Source organism: Amblyraja radiata, chromosome 17 (assembly GCF_010909765.2).
Source record: "Amblyraja radiata isolate CabotCenter1 chromosome 17, sAmbRad1.1.pri, whole genome shotgun sequence".
NCBI classification, from domain to species: Eukaryota; Metazoa; Chordata; class Chondrichthyes; order Rajiformes; family Rajidae; genus Amblyraja; species Amblyraja radiata.
In genome coordinates, this window is record NC_045972.1 from 17,315,067 (window position 1) to 17,338,596 (window position 23,530).

Sequence of the window (23,530 nt, forward strand, 5' to 3'; positions counted from 1 at the left end):
CCATAGACTCAATGGACACACGGAGAATCCTGTCTAAGGTCAACCCGTGGAAAGCAGTCGGACCCGACAACATCCCAGGACATGTGCTCAAGGAATGTGCTGAAGAGTTAGCAGATGTGCTAACAGACATCTTCAACATCTCCCTTAGTCAAGCCATTGTCCCCACATGTCTCAAAACTTCCACAATAATCCCAATAGCAAAGAAACCAGTTGTTGCCTGCCTAAATGACTACCGGCCTGTCGCCCTGACCCCAATAATAATGAAATGCTTTGAACGCCTGGTGAAACCTCACATTACTGCCAGCCTCCCCTCATCGTTAGACCCCCTCCAGTTTGCCTATCGCCCCAACCGTTCTACAGAAGATGCCATCTCTACCACGCTGCACACGGTACTCACTCATCTGGAAAACAAAAACACCTACGCCAGAATCCTGTACATTGACTTCAGCTCAGCTTTTAATACCATCATCCCACAGAGACTTGTGGAGAAACTAACCCTGCTGGGCCTCAATACCACCCTGTGTCACTGGATCTTGGACTTTCTGACGCAGTCAGTCCGTGTTGGCAAGAACACCTCAGGCTCGATCACGCTGAGCACCAGCTCCCCTCAAGGCTGTGTGCTCAGCCCGCTGTTGTTCACACTGCTCACACATGACTGTGCTGCCAGATTCAGGGACAATAAGATCATAACATTTGCGGATGACACAACAGTGGTGGGACTGATCAGCGGAGATGACGAACCAATGTACAGGGAGGAAGTAAAACAACTAGTGGACTGGTGCGGCAACAACAATCTAGCATTAAATGTCGACAAAACAAAGGAGATGGTTATCGACTTCAGGAGGGCGCAGCCAAAACACACACCCCTCAACATCAGTGGCACCACAGTGGAGAGAGTGGAGAGTATTAAGTTCCTCGGAGTGCAAATTACAGACAGTCTCACCTGGTCCAGGAACACCACTGGGATTGTCAAACGGGCCCATCAGCGACTGCACTTCCTGAGGAAACTCAAACAGGCCTCACTCCCCACCAACATCCTCAAGACTTTCTACAGGGGTACGGTGGAGTCGGTACTCACGTACTCCAACTGCAACTGCTCAGACAGGAAGGCTCTGCAGAGGGTAGTGAGGGGAGCAGAGAGGATCATTGGCGTCTCCCTACCCTCGGTACAAGAACTGTTCCAGAGCCGCTGTCTGAAAAAAGCTCTGAGAATAGCTAAGGACAAACTGCACCCCCTCCACATACACCTGGATCTCCTGCCATCAGGCAAGAGATACCGTAGCATCAAAACCCGGACTACAAGACTGCTAAACAGCTTCCAGCCACAGGTTGTGAGGCTGCTAAACAGTCACTTTGTACTCACAGTCACCTGATTCTGCGGCTTTGCACTGACATTTTAATAACTCTGGCACTGGCCACTCAAATCAGCTGCCCTGGACATCTTAATGATTGGTTTACAGTATTTTAATGGTGCTGTTTTACCTGCTTTTAACTATTTATACTGTTTCATCAGGGACTAGATTGTTTTTTATTGTTATTATGTGTGAAATGTTTAAGTTTCATGTGCGATGCTCCGGTATTCCCTGGGAAACGTCTTCTCATTTTGCACTGTACAACTGTTGCTTTGCAAGATGACAATAAAGGTTGATTTGATTTGATTTGATTTGATTTGAGGGCATACTGACTGGTGACATCACAGTCTGGTTTGGTAATTCTAACGTTCACAAATGAAGGAGGCTTCAGAAGGTGGTGGATGTCACCTAGTCCATCACAGATTTACAGGTTGCACTGCCTCAACAAGGCAACTACTATCGTCAAAGACCCTCACCATCCTGGCCAAGCCTTCATCTCGCTGTTCCCATCGGGAAGAACAGTGACCATACAACAGTACAGCACAGGAACAGGCATTTCGACTCATGATGTCTTTGCCAAACATGATGCCAAATGAAACAAATCCCCTCTGCCTACCCCTACTCTGTATCTCTTCATTGCCGACACAATCATATACTTATCTAAAAGCCTCTTAAACACCACTATCATATCTGCTGCCTCCATCACCATTGGCAGCATTTTCCAGGCACTTACCGCTCTCCTGTTCAAAAAACTTTCTCAGCCATCTCTTTTAAACTTTCCACCTAAAAGCTACGTCCTCTAGTCTTTGCCATGTAAACCTTGAGAAAAGGTTTAATCTATCTCTGTCTCTCATAATGTTCGATGCTGATATCAGGTTTGCCCTCTGCTCCTGGCGCTCCAGAAAAAACAATCCAAATTTGTCCATCATCTCCTTATGAATATCTTCTGCACTCTCTCCAAAGCATAGTGTTGGAGGAACTCAGCAGGTCAGGCAGTACCTGTGGAGGGAATGGACCGATAATGTTTCAGGACCCTTCTTCAGATGGGGAAATCGAAGATGAAGGGTGCCGATCTGTCCATAGTTCTCTATCCATTCCTTCCACAGGTGCTGTCGGACCCGCTGAGTTTCTCTAGCACTATGCATTTTTGCTCAAGATTTCAGCATCTGCAGTTTCCTGTGTCTAAATACATCTCAGAGATTCATTTGGTGAAAATTCATGTGGATTTTGTATGTTTTTATATACCAGGTGCAAAAAATGTACAGAACCCCGAGAGATATTGAGTGGGCAATAAAAGGAGCACACATTTATTTATTGCAGGTAAGATGTTTTATTTTGAAATAAATCAATGGCAGAAAACACACCTTGTTCGGTTTGAAAGGATTGAATTCCCCACCTCAGCGTATCTTGCACACGGAGCACAGGGCAGCGAGTTAAGAGCGCCACATTGTATGAATCCTAGCTTTTCCATAATATTTTCCAAGCCGTTCTGCGAGTTGGCACTAAACAGTTTATAATTCCTTGGAGCAATCAAAAAAATGCAACTCTTTTTCAAATCAAGTCTTGTATCATTGACAGTGATCCTTCGAAGCACTTCATGGCTTATGATTGTTAACTGTTTGTTATTTATGATTACAATTAGAGGAAAATTTATTTGGAGGATTTTGATCCTCCTTGAGAACTGTTGGTCAGCTAAATATATTTTGGCTTTCATTGTCTTACTTGTAGGTACCCTCTACGTACATTCACTTAGTTGCTCTCTGATTCGCAGAGCTAATATTAAACAGTGGGACTAGGATCTGTTTTTGAATGTGTCATGCTATAGAGATTAATATTGTACACTGAAAACACGGTCCAATCAGTCCAATATATTCCATTTGGCTGTAGATTAATGTCAAATGTTCCAATTATTTTAATGATTTTAAAAAAATCTGTTTTGAATCACGACTTCAGTTCTTCCAGGCAGAATAATGCAGTTGGGGTAGAATACTTCCACTCCCAACTGTTCTGCTTTTACACTTTGTAGGTGAATCGTTTCTACAGACCAGGAAGATTTCTTGCCAAGTAGCTGGCTGGACTTGATGAGATAACTGTAGGAGCTGTAGCATGAGTAGCCCAGGTAATCAGACCAGCGTTTAGAAGGATGAGAGCGCATCTCATTGAAACATATAAGATTGTTAAGGGCTTGGACACGCTAGAGGCAGGAAACATGTTCCCGATGTTGGGGGAGTCCAAAACCAGGGGCCACAGTTTAAGAATAAGGAGTAAGACATTTAGAACGGAGACGAGGAAACACTTTTTCTCACAGAGAGTGGTGAGTCTGTGGAATTCTCTGCCTTGGAGGCTGGTTCGCTGGATGCTTTCAAGAGCAAGATAAAGATCTTAAAAATAGTGGAGTCAGGGGATATGGGGAGAAGGCAGGAACGGGGTGCTGATTGGGGATGATCAGCCATGATCACATTGAAAGGCGGTGCTGGCTCGATGGGCCAAATGGCCTACTCCTGCACCTATTGTCTATTGTCTATTGTCTATTTGCACACTTGATCACTATCCTGAAAGTGTAAGTGCCACAGCAGCTGCAGCACATCTGTCCCTTTGCCAAGGCTCAAACAGTAATGAGAGTCTCTTGCAAGAGATACCGGGTAAAAATACACTGGTTGAGTTATGAGATACTGTGGAAATGAAAAGCCATGGATGACAGCAGAGGTGCGCTCGCTGCTGAGGGCCCGTGACGCAGCCTACAGAGCCGGTAACACAGACGCTCTTCGATCTACCAGGACTGCACTGGAAAAAGGAATCAGGGCAGCGAAACGTGCCTATGCAGGGAAAATCCAGGGACACCTCTGTGACACAGGAGACACCAGGAGGATGTGGAAGGGAATCCAAACACTGACGGGGTACAAGGCAAGGCAGCAGGTAACTGACACCGACACTTCTCTCCCAGATAAACTGAATAACTTCTTTGCACGTTTTGATGCAGCAAACACCACACCCAAGGAGAGAGCCAGCCCCTGCTTACAAACCGACCAGCCAGTCCTGACCATAGACTCAACGGACACACGGAGAATCCTATCTAAGGTCAACCCATGGAAAGCAGTCAGACCCGACAACATCCCAGGACGTGTGCTCAAGGAATGTGCTGAAGAGTTAGCAGATGTGCTAACAGACATCTTCAACATCTCCCTTAGTCAAGCCATTGTCCCCACATGTCTCAAAACTTCCACAATAATCCCAATAGCAAAGAAACCAGTTGTTGCCTGCTTAAATGACTACCGCCCTGTCGCCCTGACCCCAATAATAATGAAATGCTTTGAACGCCTGGTGAAACCTCACATTACTGCCAGCCTCCCCTCATCGTTAGACCCCCTCCAGTTTGCCTATCGCCCCAACCGTTCTACAGAAGATGCCATCTCTACCACGCTGCACACGGTACTAACTCATGTCTGGAAAACAAAAACACCTACGCCAGAATCCTGTACATTGACTTCAGCTCAGCTTTTAATACCATCATCCCACAGAGACTTGTGGAGAAACTAACCCTGCTGGGCCTCAACACCACCCTGTGTCACTGGATCTTGGACTTTCTGACAGAGAGACCGCAGTCAGTCCGTGTTGGCAAGAACACTTCAGGCTCGATCATGCTGAGCACCGGCTCCCCTCAAGGCTGTGTGCTCAGCCCGCTGTTGTTCACACTGCTCACACATGACTGTGCTGCCAGATTCAGGGACAATAAGATCATAACATTTGCGGATGACACAACAGTGGTGGGACTGATCAGCGGAGATGACGAATCAATGTACAGGGAGGAAGTAAAACAACTAATGGACTGGTGCGGCAACAACAATCTAGCATTAAATGTCGACAAAACAAAGGAGATGGTTATCGACTTCAGGAGGGCGCAGCCAAAACACACACCCCTCAACATCAGTGGCACCACAGTGGAGAGAGTGGAGAGTATTAAGTTCCTCAGAGTGCAAATTACAGACAGTCTCACCTGGTCCAGGAACAACACTGGGATTGTCAAACGGGCCCATCAGCGACTGCACTTCCTGAGGAAACTCAAACAGGCCTCACTCCCCACCAACATCCTCAGGACTTTCTACAGGGGCACGGTGGAGCGGTACTCACGTACTGCATAAACACGTGGTACTCCAACTGCAACTGCTCAGACAGGAAGACAGAAAGTGTAAGTGCCACAGCAGCTGCAGCACATCTGTCCCTTTGCCAAGGCTCAAACAGTAATGAGTCTCTTGCAAGAGATACCGGGTAAAAATACACTGGTTGAGTTATGAGATACTGTGGGTGAGAGCTCAGAATTAGAAGGAACTGATTCCAAGCATATGTCGTAAAATTGAGACATGAGGAACTACGGATGCTAGAAATTACAATGAAAACAAATTGCTGGAGTAACTAAGTTAAAGCAGCCTTTATGGGGGGGAAAAGAAGGTTGTGACACAGAATTGTCAACAATTGTCTGAAGTGCCAACAATTCCGCCACCACAATGCTACCTCGCTGCTGAGTTCTTCCAGTAATTGTGTTTATTTTGGTCCAAGGATTGATCACTGTCTTTGGAGGAAGAGGAATAAGTATGTCTGATGATTACACATACAAAAATGATATCAATGGGAATGGGTTACATAGTTAGGGTGTGGGGAGATATGGGAGATAGATGGGATGTGGATAGGCACAGAAAACAAGACCACAGTAGATAGTAGATTTTTTTCACAGGTATCTATTGACCCAGTCCCTGTCCAAAAGATAATATGGTTAACAAAGTTGGCGTCCAAACAGATGGTGGGCACTTAAGGGAAGGACAAAGTAATAAATAGGTCTAATCCACGACCTGGCTACAATGTTCCAATGTTGGGTTTGGTTGTTTGATGGGTGAGAATTTAAAAGGCCACAAAACCAAAGAAGCTTATCTCTAAGGTACACAAAATTGCTGGTGAAACTCAGCGGGTGCAGCAGCATCTATGGAGTGAAGGAAATAGGCGACGTTTCGGGCCGAAACCCTTCTTCAGACTGATGGGGGGTGGGGGGGGGGAGAAGGAAGGAAAAGGGGAGGAGGAGGAGGAGGAGGAGCCCGAGGGCGGGCGGATGGGAGGGTGGGAGGAGACAGCTAGAGGGTTAAGGAAGGGGAGGAGACAGCAAGGGCTAGCAAAATTGGGAGAATTCAATGTTAATGCCATCCGGACGCAAGGTCCCCAGACGGAATATGAGGTGCTGTTCCTCCAATTTCCGCTGTTGCTCACTCTGGCAATGGAGGAGACCCAGGACAGAGAGGTCGGATTGGGAATGGGAGGGGGAGTTGAAGTGATGAGCCACCGGGAGTTCAGGTAGGTTATTGCGGACTGAGCGGAGGTGTTCGGCGAAACGATCGCCCAACCTCCACTTAGTCTCCCCCGATGTAAATCAGCTGACATCTAGAGCAGCGGATGCAGTGGATGAGGTTGGAGGAGATACAGGTGAACCTTTGTCGCACCTGGAACGACTGCTTGGGTCCTTGAATGGAGTCGAGGGGGGAGGTGAAGGGACAGGTGTTGCATTTCTTGCGGTTGCATTCAAGGACCCAAGCAGTCGTTCCAGGTGCGACAAAGGTTCACCTGTATCTCCTCCAACCTCATCTACTGCATCCGCTGCTCTAGATGTCAGCTGATTTACATCGGGGAGACTAAGCGTAGGTTGGGCGATCATTTCGCCGAACACCTCCGCTCAGTCCGCAATAACCTACCTGAACTCCCGGTGGCTCAGCACTTCAACTCCCCCTCCCATTCCCAATCCGACCTCTCTGTCCTGGGTCTCCTCCATTGCCAGAGTGAGGAACAGTGGAAATTGGAGGAACAGCACCTCATATTCCGTCTGGGGACCTTGCGTCCGGATGGCATTATCATTGAATTCTCCCAATTTTGCTAGCCCTTGCTGTCTCCTCCCCTTCCTTAACCCTCTAGCTGTCTCCTCCCACCCTCCCATCCGCCTGCCCTCGGGCTCCTCCTCCTCCTCCCCTTTTCCTTCCTTCTCCACCCCCCCCCCACCCCCCATCAATCTGAAGAAGGGTTTCGGCCCGAAACGTCGCCTATTTCCTTCGCTCCATAGATGCTGCTGCACCCGCTGAGTTTCACCAGCAATTTTGTGTACATTCGATATTCCAGCATCTGCAGTTCCTTTTTGAAAGCTTATCTCTAAACTTGGCCTTGTTATCTCCACCTGTAACTAGCTTCTGGACTTCATTACCGGACAACCTTTCAGTCACGATGCATGTTTAACATGAGGGGGGCAAGATTTAATAGGAACCTGAGTGGCAACTTTTTTCACAAAGGGTGATAGGAATATGGAACGAGCTGCCAGAGGACTAGTTGAGGCAGGTACTGTCACAATGTTTAAAAAACATTTGGGCGAGTATATGGATAACATAGGTGGGACCAGTGTTTCAATGTTTTTTTTGTGTGTCAATTGTGTCCTGCTGTGTCAAATGTTAAACTCAAGTTGGCTCTTCTAGCTGTAGGATATACTAACACACATTGGACTTGTCATATTTTGAGGCTTTGGAAAATTATGGGATTCTCACAGGCAACTTAGAATGTTTTTATGTCGTAATATTAACAGCAAGAGGGTTTTTAAAGGGTGTGGTTAATCAATTGGCACTTCTGCAGTCTATGATAATGTACAGTACTTGGGGGAGTGGGGCCGTCAGAAGGTAATGGAAATTTATCATAGCATATAGCATATTTGGGTAAAATGCATTAATGGAATTTCCTATTTATCAGCAATTGAACCTCAGAGTTCTCATGCTAAAGTTTTAAATTGTGTTGAAAACAACACTGAGATGGAATAACAGAATAATGGAATAAACCCCTCATTGGACCATGTGTAAATGTTTCCTGTCAAGAATTGCAAAAGACAGAATTATTTTCACATCTGTGTCCCTGTAACACATAAGAATAATTTCCACTATAATAGCCAAACTCTGGTCCTTCAGAATAAAATACTTAACCCATGCTTGTGTCACAGCACAGTGGTGCACCATTAATCCATATGATCAGGGATTTTACAGGTTGACTAGGTTACAGCACTATTTCGTTCAGCAGAACAGTTCTTATACAAGTATGGAAATGCAAGTGCAAACTGTGTTTCCACACGGCAGAAGGTGCATACAGAGGTGGGTTATCCATTCCCAAAGAAGCATTTTAAATCTAGTTTCGCCATTCTTATTAATGAAGCATATATTAACAAATTTAACCGAGCCTACAGTATCTCAGCCTAATAAAGATAGTATTTTATAATGTTTTACTGCACAATACTATTAAAGTTTTTTTTTTAAAAGACACTGCTGCTGGTCCAGACAATGTCACTCTGGATTTGAGTCACAAAATGGATGTCAATGTGTTAACTAATATTCTTCTTCCTGGGTTCAATGTGGCAAGATTGCAGCTAGTGTCGATAGTTGCCTGTAGCCCCACAACAGCCAGCAAATCCATCCCACATTCTCTCAAACGTTCATTTGTATGTACAGGCTCTACGGAAGTCGGGTGTTCATATACTGTATATTTACCCTATATTTTTTTTTCAATGTTTTTCACACAGAGGTTGGTGGGTATATAGAATGAGGGGGAAGTTGAGGCAGGTACTATAACAATATTTAAAAGATATTTGGGCAATTCCATGGATAGAAAAGGTTTCGAGGCATATGGGTCAAATGCGGACAGGTGGGATTATTGTAGATGGGGCATCTTGGCCAGCATGGGCAAGTTGGGCTGAAGAGCCTGGTTCCAAGCTGTATGACTCTATGACTCTATGTTATGATTTGGATGTAACGAGTAAACCAAATCAAATTTTTACCCAAACCAAATTGCCCTGAGGAAAAAAAGTGCTGGAGTAACCCAGCAGATTAGGCAGCATCTCTGGAGAACATGGATAGGTGACATTTCGGGTCATGGTGACATGGTGGGTTAAAGTCTGAATAATGGTCTCACCCCGAAACTTCACATGTTCATGTTCTCCAAAGATGCTGCTAGACTTGCTGTGTTACTCCAGCACTGTGTCCTTTTATGTAATAACTAGCATTTGCACTTCCTTGTTTCCACAAATTGCTCTGATCTTGATTCAATTGTGTGATTTTCTAGTCTCTTCTGAGGATGCCTCCAATTCCAGGGCTGGAATCACGAATAATTCAGACTAGGTGGTGTGGCAACATCTACCTTGGCCCATCACTGAAGGAGTCTTTTTTTTAACAGAGTAATGATATGGTTTCATGCTCACTTTTACAAATATTGGTTATTTCCAGATTTTGAAATTAATTAACTTCCATTTTATGTTTTTAAATTTAAAATTATTCATGGGGATCTTGGCACTGCTCATTCCCTTGAGAAAGTGGTGAGGAGCCTCTAAGTTCTACGACAAGTTGTGTAACCATTTATTGTGTAATTGTCTCATGGTTGTGCTGCATGAGTAAATAACATTTCTGCAGGTGACAAGATCAGGGAATTGTTGAAGCACAGGAGGCCATCCAGCTCATTAAGATGAAGCTGGCTTCTGTTAGAGGAATCATGCTAACCCTATTCCCCTGATCTTTCTCCAGACTCTTGCAAGTTCTCAAGTCTCACCTAACGATCTGATTTCTTTTTTTAGAAGCCCTATTTAAGTCTCCACCATGCTGTGTCTGTATCTGGTTATCTAAATATCACATAGTCGGCAGACATAACATCATTAAACAGGTGTGGAGGCTGCTTCTGATGGTTGTGGTTGGGACCTGACCCCTTACACACATGGTGTCCAGGTCTATCCTTTGGCTAAGCTTGGGTCTTGAGACCTAATTGATTCAGCTGGATCAGGGATTTACGGAAACACAGACTAAAGATGCAAAGCCCTTAAATGGGGCCAGAGCGGTGGCACAGTGGTGCAGCCGTAGAGTTGCTGCTTTGTGTCAGTGCTCTCTGTGCCAGAGACCCGGGTTCAATCCTGACTAAGGTGGCAGTCTATATGAAGCTTGGATGTTCTCCCTGTAACCCCGTGGGTTTTCTCCGGGAGCACCGGTTTCCTTCTACTCACCAAAGATGTGTAGGTTTGTAAGTTAATTGGCTTTGAAAAATTGTAAATTATCCCTGGCGTGTAGGATAGTGCTAGTGTATGGGGTCATCACTGGTTAGCACGGACACAGTAGGCCGAAGGACCTGTTTTCACGCTGTATCTCTAAAGTCTAGTCAGAGATAAGAAACCCAGGGATAATGTGTTCGATCTGATTTTCGGTGACTGGGAGCAGATCAGTGGGAACATCTTATTTCCATTAATGTCACCTAAGCCAGATGATCTTTTGCATCGTTAGGGATCCGTCCCTCAATCATCTTTGGCTTTGTTTCTAAGAGAACCACCTGACTGTAATGTGACCTCCTCCATTGTCAGAGTGAGGCCCAGCGTAAATTGGAGGAAGAGCACCTCATATTTCGTTTGGGTAGTTTACACCCCAGCGGTATGAACATTGACTTCTCTAATTTCAAATAGCCCTTGTTTTCTCTCTCATTCCTCTCCCCTTTCCCAGTTCTCCTATGTCCTACTGTCTCCGCCCACTTTCTATATTTTTCCCGCTCACCCGACATCAGTCTGAAGAAGGGTAAATAGGTTACCTATCTCCTTCGCTCCATAGATGCTGCTGCACCCGCTGAGTTTCTCCAGCATTTTTGTGTACCTTTGTAACATATGTAATATTGGTTGTGGATTGCAAATTGTTGCTCTTGGGGTGCCCCCTCTTTAAGGAATGTGTCAGATTTGCAACACTGTTTATACAAAGTTTCAACATTAGCCTGTGAATATACTTGAATTAACTATACATGATTTATAACCATATAACCATATAACAATTACAGCACGGAAACAGGCCATCTCGGCCCTACAAGTCCGTGCCGAACTACTTTTTTCCCTTAGTCCCACCTGCCTGCACTCATACCATAACCCTCCATTCCCTTCTCATCCATATGCCTATCCAATTTATTTTTAAATGATACCAACGAACCTGCCTCCACCACTTCCACTGGAAGCTCATTCCACACCGCTACCACTCTCTGAGTAAAGAAGTTCCCCCTCATGTTACCCCTAAACTTCTGTCCCTTAATTCTGAAGTCATGTCCTCTTGTTTGAATCTTCCCTATTCTCAAAGGGAAAAGCTTGTCCACATCAACTCTGTCTATCCCTCTCATCATTTTAAAGACCTCTATCAAGTCCCCCCTTAACCTTCTGCACTCCAGAGAATAAAGACCTAACTTATTCAACCTTTCTCTGTAACTTAGATGTTGAAACCCAGGCAACATTCTAGTAAATCTCCTCTGTACTCTCTCTATTTTGTTGACATCCTTCCTATAATTGGGCGACCAAATTGTTTGAACTCCTTGTGTGTACACTCTAAAATGGACAATGATTAAGATATCATTGAGCGCACATATACTTTGCATCCTATACTGACAAATGAAGAGGCAGGCAAAGTATCGCACCTATTTAAAGCAAAATGTCATGAAGGACATTGAGATTGCTTAGCTACATTGATAGGATGAATCTACACAGCTTGTGATTTACCAAAGAAAAGTACAAATCCAGGAAATTTGAAATCAAATCAGAAAATGCTAGAAACACTTACCAGGTTAGGCAGTACCTGTGGGAAAAAGAGTCAGCCAGCATTTCAGGCTGAAGACCTTTTATCAGCAATATGAGTTTTGTAGAGATTACAGCGATGGCGGAAGAGGGAGATAGGTTGAGTAAAGGCAGATCTGTAACACAGTGAGAACGGGTGGCGGATAAGGAGCAGAAAGACCAGATTAAGCATCTTTGTCCAATGTGTTCCTAATGGCAAAGTTGTGGAGATGCCCGGCATGTTAGACTACATGGAAAAAAAATTGAGCCAAAATGATAACGCATAAATATCCAGTTTGAATATGCGCGGAAAAGGGAGTGACCATGACTTGAAGATTGGCATGATGATTGGCACAGACATTGTGGGCCAAAGGGCCTGTTTCTGTGCTGTACTGTTCTATGCTCTTTATAAGTGGACTGGTAATCTGAGATCCGGAGAGATGATTAGCAAAGATAAAGCCATTCTAAAATATCTGTCCTAGTGTTGCATTCTTAGATTGCATGCTCTGAAATAGATTTGTATGTAGATAGATGATGAGCCTCTAAAAGTGTGAATTAATTCTGCCAACACAGTAGATAAGTGTAAATGTAGCATTTGGATCACGGGCAGAAGCTAGTTTATGAGAGCTTGACTGGTAAATGTGGTGAAAGATCTGACTTTCCCATTTTGCACTACCTATTGTACGCACGCATGGTTTGATTGCACTGATGTATGCAAGAGGGGAACTCGCTATCAAACCATGGAGGGGACGGGGGGCACAATTTTTTGGAGGGGGAATCAGGGGAATAGGCTTCGGAGGCTCAATCGAGCGCCAAATGCAGCTCAACTGCCTGCCTCGCCGGGTTAACTACAGCCCTGTCTGGACTGACGGGATACCAGCGCTGCTTCTCCACGCTGGCCACATTTCCCGCAAGCCCAGGCAGGTTAACCTGGCGGGACAGGCAGAGTTGAGCTGGGTTAAGTGCTGTTTCACTACGCTAGCTGTGGGCCTGGAGGCACAGCTCGCGTCTCTCTGCTCTGGCCACCAATGGGGGGGGGGGGCACACGGCTGGGATCGATCCTGCCTGCGGATGAGGTGCAGGTCTGTGCCACATCTCCCTCCTCCAATCATCGCGCCCTCGATCATCAGTCCCACCCCACTGACACGTCCCGCCCCCGGCAAAGTCATGTCTGTTATTGGACCTTTCTGTTGAGCGGCAGTCAGTTCGTTAGTCTGTAGGCGACGCCACCTTTCAGGTAGGTGGCGTTTCGACAGAGCGGCCATTTGGTAAGTTTGCTTTTAGGCTACGCAGCTTTTCGGTTCGTTGGCTTTTAGGCGTCCCATCTTTTCGGTTAGTAGGCATTTCGTCTTCGTAATCTTTCGCTTTATTGGCGTTTCGGCCTCGTTTCAATTCAGTTCTTTGGCTTTGACTTCTTTGCCTCAGCCTCTATGGAGCGAAGGAAATAGGCAACGTTTCGTCCGTCCGTCAGCGCCACGTCCGCACATGCCTTCATCAACCCTCTATTATTTAAACTAAAGGTTCAATGCGGTTAATCATTTACAATGTGTTACAAGCCGACAGATGGTGCAACTTCATTCAGTTTATGATGGTCAGCATCCATTTTTGAACAGGAGGTCTGATATCCTAATACTCATAAACTTGGAGTATTGAACTAGGAGTACTAAACTGAAAGGTGAAAAGTATTAAACTCATGAGAACCTTGATGTACTTGTATTGGTTTATTATTGTCACATGCACCAAGATACAGTGAAAACGTTATTGTGTGTCCTATCCAGGCAAATCATACCATACTTGAGTACATCAGGTAAAAAAAAAGTAGAATTTACAGAGTGCAGAATATAGTGTTACAGCTGCAGAGAAGGTGCAGATATAAAATGTAAGAGCCACTGCAAAGGAGATTGGGAATACATCTTTAACAGATGAAAGATCGGTTCAAGAGTCTGATAAAAGTGAGAAATAAACTTTTCTTGTATATTTTGTCACATATTTCCAAGCTTTTCTATCTTCGGCCCACTGGGAGTGGGGGTGGGGGGGGGGGGGGGGAGAATATGACTATGGTGACTATTCCCAATACAGCATGAAATATAAAGGGAGTCAAAGGGGTGGCTGTTTGGTGGAGTCCTATCAGAGATGCATGCTGGAAAAACTGCAAGCACAGCCAATTCTGTAAGATCAAATTGTAAATTTTGTTAAGCATCACACTGATGGTCATTGTGTTTAACTTTTCAGGCAAGACCAATAACGACATTTGACACTGTGTCAGAGTTTGAGTTGATGCACGAGTTTGATTCAGCCTTGGCTACGGACTATGAATGGATGACTACTTCAAATATAGGGTAGGGAACTTTAATTTCCTTTCTTGACAAGTTGTTAATGTATTTACATAGGCCATTGGAATTTATTTTGCTTAACCAGTTTGGAGAGGTGAGTAATTATTTCACATCCATCATTTATATTTATGTTTAAATGTTCATCCCTCAATGGATTGAGTAGCTTTCTTGTAAAACACACCCAGTAATTGTGTTGCAAGACATTTCAGAGGTATGGTGAGTTATTTGTCAATGGCTGTTAACCACTGAACACTTACAGAAGGTTGTCAAACTGCCAGATGTACATTCTTTCCAATATTCACTTCCACAAAAGTAAACCAATGATCACAAACAACTCAATTTGTACTCCCTTTTGATAGTATTTAAGGAAGTGACACCTAATCAGTCTGAAGAAGGGTTTCAGCCCGAAACGTTGCCTATTTCCTTTGCTCCATAGATGCTGCTGCACCCGCTGAGTTTCTCCAGCACTTTTGTCTACCTAATCAGCACCTTCCTCTATCTACCTTTCGCAAGTTGTCTTTGAAATTCGCCTGACATTAACATGCCTCAACCTGTATTTAATTGATGGTGTCAGGTAATTTGAACTGTGTAGATTCAGGTTGTGTTCAGGGAAGATTCAGGGAAGAAAGACTGGATAGACTCGGTTTGTACTCGCTAGAATTTAGAAGATTGAGGGGGGATCTTATAGAAACTTACAAAATTCTTAAGGGGTTGGACAGGCTAGATGCAGGAAGATTGTTCCCGATGTTGGGGAAGTCCAGAACAAGGGGTCACAGTTTAAAGATAAGAGGGAAATCTTTTAGGACCGAGATGAGGAAAACTTTTTTCACACAGAGAGTGGTGAATCTCTGGAATTCCCTCCCACAGATGGTAGTTGAGGCCAGTTCATTGGCTATATTTAAGAGGGAGTTAGATGTGGCCCTTGTGGCTAAAGGGATCAGGGGGTATGGAGAGAAGGCAGGTACAGGATACTGAGTTGGATGATCAGCCATGATCATATTGAATGGCGGTGCAGGCTCGAAGGGCCGAATGGCCTACTCCTGCACCTATTTTCTATGTTTCTATGTGTTTGTGAGTATGTCATATTGGAACAGAGAGGGAATCTCCAGAGTCCATGGTAAGACAAATAGACTTGGATACTGCTAATCTTTCATGATTCATACAAGTGAAATATAAAATTTAAGAGATTCAGAGATAAAAATATGTTTTACAAACATTGCCCCATTACATTCCGTGGTCACAATCATTAACAAACACAGATAGAACCCATTCCTAAACTTTAAACTCAAGCTATCTCAAGTGTTCAGCTGTAAGTAACACAATTTTGTTACAAATGAGCTAAATGACTATAAGCAAGTTGATGGGTCATGTTCCCACACACACTACACTAGAGTTGGTGCCTTACAGTGCCAGAGACTCGGGTTTGATCCTGACCATGGGTGCTGTTAGTGTGGAGTTTGCACGTTGTCCCTGTGACCACTGGGCTTTTTCCGGGTACTCCGGTTTCCTTCCACATCCTAAAGACATGCAGGTTAATTGGCTTTTGTAAGACTGGTATAATATAAAAGTAGTGTACAGGTGATCGTTGGTCAGAGCGAAGGGCCGAAGGGCCTGTTTCCACGCTGTATCTCTAAACTAAACTAAACTAAACCATGTGCTGAGTTTGTCTGTGCCACATCAGGTGACCAGTGACTTGCACCTGCATGCTACAGTGCCAAATGTGAGTCAGGACAACCATTACACAATTGACTTTTCTTGCAAAAAGCACAATTTCTGGAAATCACAATCAAAGCCAGTGAAGTGAGATAATTCAGAACTCGCAAGAAAATCAATTGTCTCAGTTTGATGAAAAAGCCAGCTCTTCTTTCTTGGGAATCACATAACCCACTCAAAAATAATTCTCCCTCTACTGGGAATTGGATAACCAGCAGAATTCCGTTATACAAAAGAAGAGGGCCTCAACTTGCATTCAGTGCCCTCAAATCTGCAGCTGCTCCAGCGTTTGCCTTATGGACCTCTGTTTCTCTCCCTACAAGTAGACGACCTCTTGACCTGATAGAACTTCTTGCAAGCCCATTACATCTGGAAGGAGTTGACACACACTTCCTTGTAGGCTGTTGACCTGACAGGCCTCCAGGTAACCTTAAAACTCCCAGATCTGCGCATGGTTCTCTCCTTGGTGCTGGCATAGCATCCACAGTCGGAGGAAGGAATGCACAATGGAATTTTGACAGAAACTTAATGTCCATGAAACAAGAATTAATGTTTCAGGAGGGTGCTTTCTTCTAAATTCAGAACTAAACATAGAAGCAGGAGTACTCAGTTTAGTCTTTTGAGTCTTTTATGTCTGACATTGACCACGATGAAGGGCTTTGAAAATTTGGGAATGGCCCACATTCCACAAATCTTCTGGACTGTTTAGACTCATTGCCATTTGGATACAGGAAAAATCAGTCTTGCACTACATTGAGCCCTGGATCACCTTGACAATAAGAACTATTGTGTCAGGATGCTATTGATTGACCATATCTCCAGTCTTCAACACCAAATACCGAATTAATTCATCCCTAATCTTCTGGATATTCTTGGCCTTGTGGCCCCCACAGCAACTGGCCTCTGGACTTCTTGACCAGCAGATGTTGATCTGTTTGAATTGGTCATAACATTCCACCACCCTGACCCTTAACACTGGTCTCTCTCAGGGTTGTGTGCTCAGCCTCTTGCTCTACTCCTGGTACACCCTTGACTGTGCGGCCAAGTACTATGCCAGCTCAAACTTTAGGTTTGCCGTGATATTGCTGCCAGCAGCCAGATCTACAACAATGATGGGATGAAGTACAGGAAAGAGATCGCTAACCTAGAGTCATGTTGTTTGGAGAATAACCTAGCACTTAATGAAAGCAAGACAGGAAGATTTTGTTGTTGACCTAAGGAAATGAGGTGGTGAACGCAACCCTATCCTCATTAACGGAGATGGTGTAGACATGGTCAACATTTTTTTGTTAAATGTTAAATATTTTTAAATTTCATAAAGATTTGACAAATTCATTTTTGTTAATTAAAAAAAATGAAGTATTTTTCTACACTAATGATCCGCACAGTAATATATTGCTACTGTGCGGTAATGGGGAACTGTTGAATTCATGGACTGTGGACATTAAATCTAGACCCTCCCTAGGTGACATGTAAGTAATAAGATTGCTATTCTTAATATCTGGCCATTTTTAATCCCCAAGAAACATCATAAGGCATGGTTAGAAACAAGGAACTGCAGATGCAGGTTTACAACAAAAAAAAGGACACAAAGTGCTGGAGTTACTTAGTGGATCAGGTATCATCTTTGGAGAACATGGACCGGTGATGCTTCAGGTTGGAATTGTTCTTGAAATTGATTGTAGGGGGGAAGAAGAAATCTAAAAGAGAGGAGGTGTAGGACAAAGTGTGGCAGGTAATAAGGTAACAGGTGGATACAGGTGATGGAGGTTCTTGATAGGCAGAAGGTCAGCAAGAATCTCAGAGAGGGAGCGTTGAGAGAGGGTCTCACAGAAATCCTGTCAGAGAGAGGAGAACTTCTTCAAAGAAGGCGTAACTTGAGGAGGGTTTGCAGTAGAGCTGCCAAAATGTAGAAACAAGGAACTGCAGATTCTGGTTTACCCAAAAAAGTGCTTGAGTATCTCAACGTGTCAGGCATCATCTCTGGAAAATAAAGATAGTTTTAGGTCAGGATCATAAGGTCATAAGGTCATAAGATCATAAGTGATACGAGTAGAATTAGGCCATCCAGCCCATCAAGTCTACTCCGCCATTCAATCATGGCTGATCTAATGCTCCCTCCGAACCCCATTCTCCTGCCTTCTCCCCATAACATCTGACACCTGTATTAATCAAGACTCTATCTATCGCTGCCTTAAAAATATCCACTGACTAGGCCTCCACAGCCTTCTGTGACAAAGAATTCCACAGATTCACAGATCTTTCTTCAGACTGTTTGTAAGGGGCAAGGGGAGGGAGAAAGTTGGAAGAGAGGAGAGACAGATGAAAGTATAATGTGATCAGGGCCTGATGGTCTGCATCTCAGGGTACTTAAGGAAGTGACTAGAAATCGTGGATGCATTGGTGATAATTTTCCAATGGTCTATTGACTCAGGATCAGTTCCTGTGGATTGGAGGGTAGCTAATGTTATCCCACTTTTAAAGAAAGGCGGGAGAGGAAAAACTGGGAATTATAGACCAGTTAGCCTGACATCGGTGGTGGGGAAGATGCTGGAGTCAATTATTAAAAATTAGATAGCCGAACATTTGGATAGTAGTAACAGGATTGGTCTGAGTCAGCATGGATTTACAAAGGGGAAATCATGCTTGACTAATCTTCTGGAATTTTTTGAAGATGTAACTAGGAAAATGGACAAAGGAGAGCCAGTGGATGTAGTGTACCTGGACTTTCAGAAAGCATTTGATAAGGTCCCACATAGGAGTTTAGTGGGCAAAATTAGGGCACATGGTATTGGGGGTAGAGTGCTGACATGGATAGAGAAGTGGTTGGCATACAGGAAACAAAGAGTAGGGATTAACGGGTCCCTTTCAGAATGGCAGGCAGTGACTAGTGGGGTACCACAAGGCTTGGTGCTGGGACCGCAGCTATTTACAATATACATCAATGATTTAGATGAAGGGATTCAAAGTAACATTAGCAAATTTGCAGATGACACAGAGCTGGGTGGCAGTGTGAACTGTGAGGAGGATGCTATGAGAGTGCAGGATGACTCAGACAGGTTGAGGGAGTGGGCAGATGCATGGCAGATGAAGTTTAATGCAGATACATGTGACGTTATCCACTTTGGTAGCAAAAACAGGAAGGCGGATTACTATCTAAATGGCGTCAAGTTGGGAAAAGGGGAAGTACAACAGTATCTGGGGGTCCTTGTACATCAGTCTATGGAAGTAAGCATGCAGGTACAGCAGGCAGTGAAGAAAGTGAATGGCATGTTGGCCTTTATAGCAAGAGGAATCGAATATAGGAGCAAAGAGGTATCTCAGTACACATTATAATAGTAAACTAAACTAAACTGTCCAGCAAGAAACATATTTATCAGGGAAGATCCTCTGAACTATGTTGGAACATCCTCTCCCCTTTCCCCCCTAATTATTGCTGATATGGTTTATATTTGATCAGTTAAAAATACCATTCAGCTCCCGTCCTCTCCGCCATTGTCAGTCCGCTAAGACCTTTGCTCATCCCTAAAATGTTACTGCAATTTTGCTCATCAAGACCCTTCCCATTGATTGGCAACTAATGGTATAATCTATTGTTTATCATTCCTGAATAAATGTTATCCTTGATTATTCCAGGACATCCCCTCTCTCCAACACATCAATTTATTTTCTTAATCAGTACTGTCTCTCTCCTTCCTTTCTTCACTTCCTGTGCACTTTATGTCTTTGTCAATTTGGAACTATTCTTATTCAATTTCAACTCACTATCTGTTATCACCATGACTTTGTAATTCCACGTGGTTAATTACATCTACACATCACCAGCCCTAAGTATAAGGACCTTGTATTTATTGTTATGGTTTGTATCTCAGCCTCTATTACTCTGAACCTGTCTAAAAATCTTTGTTTCATTCCAGGTACTTTTTATCTCTCCCATTCCTTGTCTTCCCCACCCCTTCCTGCATTTAATTACCTTCTAAATTAGTTTAAACCAGTCTACAATACATTAATCTTCCCATGAGGACTTTGCTGAGGTGCAATTCATGTGATCTCCACAGCCCATCTGACCAGCGATCACCCCGTACACAAGCACTATCCTACACACTAGGTACAATTTCTGCCGAAGCCAATTAACCTACAAGCCTGCCCGTATTTGGACTGTAGGAGGAAACCAGAGCATCTGGAGAAACCCACGCGGTCACGGGGAGAACATACAAACTCCATACAGACAGCACCCATTATTAGGATGAAACCCAGGTCTCTGGCATTGTAAGGCAGCAACTCTACCGCTGCGCCATCTGCCGCCTATGGTTTTAGCTCTGGTTGTGTACACCCCAAAGGAAACCTCTACTCAAGCACCTAGAACAGGGGTATAAGGTACCTTAAGGGCTCATCTGAACAACTTTCTCAACTTTTTCCTAACTGGAAATCACTCTGTGCCTCTCTGCCGATCTCTCTTGTGCTCAGGGATGGCCACCTTCTGAAACATGTTAACCGTGAAGCGTTCAGCCGCAAAGAAAGATTGTGGTGGCATCAGATGATGCTTAAGATCCACAACCTGGAGCTTGACCTCCTCCAGCTGATGGCATTTCATGAACATGTGGCTGTTCCAGGACATGGCCATCATCCTAGAACTTCCACAACACAGAGGATGTGCCGTCCACAGATCTCAAATGTTCGTCCACAGTCTGCTAATTAAATTAATTCAATGAACAGAAAAATATATATAAAATAGATTACTTACTGTTTTATTTACCTTAAGGATATCTTTTGAATTCCATAGCTCCTTATTGTGTGCTGTTCCTATGCTGTTTTATACACAATATATTTTATTCAATCACAACCCAAACATTTGCGATATATTCCATTGTCGTACATAGTTGCTTTAGCGAAGTCATGATAGTCTGTTGCTTTGAGAACAGCATATTGAGATATTTTGGTTGTTGCAGTGAAATGATGCCTGGAGCTGTTACACCTCTGACCATGAGTATCTTTGTGAGAGCCATTGAATATGCATTACAGGTGAGTAGTGTTGAGGTATATTTGTTGAGGAATTTGATTTCATTTTTATAAGTTACCCTCTCATAATTATATTTCAATCGAAGTAAAAATGTGATCATCAACTTTAAAAGCATAAGATCATTACCAAGATTTTTTAAAGTCACGAAGTCATGTATAATAAAGCATTTTGAGTCGTGGTTTAGTCCCGTATTACAGTGGTTTTGTTTACAGAAAGCCATCTGTATCGCAATTTTCTGTAATGCAAAGCTGCATGATTTGTGCCTGCATCAAGAAACACAAAAAATGAAAAGAAGTTAAATTTTGTGTTCTAGGATTGGGTTATTGTGGTGACTGCAATTATTATCTCTGCAAAATTTTAAAGTGCTTGAATTCCCCTATGGCCCCACTGAACCATTTGGCCCAGAGCTCTGTGGTTTAAAGCATTACTTTATACAACCTCACTGTTGGACATAGCTGTGACTTTTGTTCAACACATGGTCTCGTGCTATTTGTTATGGCTGTTCTTTCCACCAGGAACTTGGAAATGAGTTTCATCTAGATTGCAGGACTTTATTAAGCTGTGGAAGTACTTAAGCACTGCTGGCCAAGTGATCTATTCGCAAATCAGTCATGAATTCCAACCACTGAATTCTCAGTTCTCCGTTTCTGCTTTCTAAGGAGTAGGAATGGTTGACTTGGAGAAGGATGGTGATGCAGTTATTGACTAGTTTGATAGGCTTCACAGCAACAAAGTTTAAAAGTCAGAAGCGAAGGAGCTCACTAATACTACTTGCACAGTATTTGTCTCCTTAAAAACTCCCTGTACTCTACGAGATTAGAGATGGTAGTTTTTTTTAGTCATAGGGTGGTGAATCTGTGTCATTCATTGCCACAGAAGGCTGTGGAGACCAATGGATATTTTGAAAGGCAGAAATTGATGAATTCAATTGTGGAGGGGGATTTGTTGTGGAGGGGGGCGTGAGCTCGGAGAAAAGACAGGGGGAGCCATGGGCGAGAAGGGGGTATCACGGGGGGGGGGGGGGGGGGGAGGAGCCAGCGAGGTGGACCAGAGGGGTAGTGGCTGGAATTAGCGGTGCAATGGGGACTCACAGCGGGCACTGGTCGCTGGTCGTTCTCTACCGGGATCAGTCTCCGCTTTCCGTTTGGCAACATCGGCGACATCTCCGACTCCCGGCTGGGCTGGGTCTCACACGCAGGGCTAGGTCTCCGACGCTGGGCTGGGCTGGGTCTCCGACTCTGGGCTGGGTTAGTCAGGGTCTCCGATGCTGGGCTGGGTCAGGTCTCCGATGCTGGGCTGGGTCTCCGACGTTGGGTCTCCGATGCTGGGCTACGCGGAGCTGGGCTGCTTGGGGCTGGGCTGCTTGGGGTCCCTCCGAAAATTGTGTCCGGTTGGAAACCTCCGCCAGCCATCCTCAGCTCTAGTAAAGACACGATGGCGCAGGAAGGGGCGGACCATCCTAGTGAGTGACAGGGGAAGAGACTAATCCGCGCAGAGCGGAACGGCAGGAGAAGAGATCGATCTGCGCACGCGTGGTTTTTAAGATTTTTTAAACCTCGCTAACTTTTACTACATTCAGCCGATCGGAACGAAACTTGGTGCAATGGCAACATAGGAGAACGGTGAGTGAACTGGTGAAAAATCATAGCGCTATCGCGAACCTTGTTTGCGCAAATAGAAAGACCGCACAAACGGAAAGATAACAAGATCAAAGTTTTAGTTATGTATAGATAGATATATTCAGAAGGCTAAGTGGGAATTTCAAAATTGTATGTGCACCACGTTTTGCAGCATGGTTTAAGAGGATCGATTTGAGAATTCTTTATGTGTTCATGCTTATTTTTAAAGCTGTGCTATTTGTTGAATGTTTACATATATCATCTATGTAATTTAACCAGGAATTATCCATGAAAGCTGGAGGAATTAGCTGCTTTTCACCTTATAACCACAAGTACGTGGGCATCTGTTGTTCCCACTTGTTTATGAATCTAATGGTAAGTTTAAGGTAAAAGTACCTACTACATATTTTCATCTCACATATATTTAAGAAGATGGTAGTCCTTTTAGATTTAAGTTTAGGTTTATTATTTTCTTGTGTGCCGAGGTACAATGAAAAGTTTTTGTTTGCATGCTATCCATTAAAATCAGATCATACTGTGAAGATAACAATACAGGAGTGCAGAATATAGTTTCTCAGCATTGCAGTGTAACAGTTCCAGAGAAAAAGTCTAATGTCCGCAGTGACATAGGTTGGATAATTGGGACTGTACCCTAGCTTGTGGAAGGACCGTTCAGAAGTCTGATGATACAGGAGAAGAAGCTGTTGCTAAGGCTGGTAGTGCACGCCTTCAAGCTTCTGTATCTTCTGTTCAAAGCGAGCAGGGAGAAGAAGAAATGATTTTGATTATGATGGCTGCTTTCCCAAGAGGATATGGATGAGGTCCTAAATTAATACTTTTTTTTTTGTGCATTCACCAAAGATAAAGATATAGATATG

General features: G+C 44.0%; 1 protein-coding gene across 1 annotated transcript in view; it reads left to right on the forward strand.

The window, feature by feature from the left end:
- The window catches only part of LOC116982541 (putative phosphoenolpyruvate synthase), a 113,061-nt gene that overhangs the window by 49,791 nt on the left and 39,740 nt on the right, over positions 1-23,530 (forward strand). Inside the window, exons 19-22 of the mRNA XM_033035803.1 lie at positions 2,601-2,672; positions 14,200-14,306; positions 20,963-21,035; positions 22,932-23,027. Of these exons, the coding sequence (XP_032891694.1) occupies positions 2,601-2,672; positions 14,200-14,306; positions 20,963-21,035; positions 22,932-23,027 (348 nt within the window). The remainder of the gene's footprint in view (positions 1-2,600; positions 2,673-14,199; positions 14,307-20,962; positions 21,036-22,931; positions 23,028-23,530) is intronic.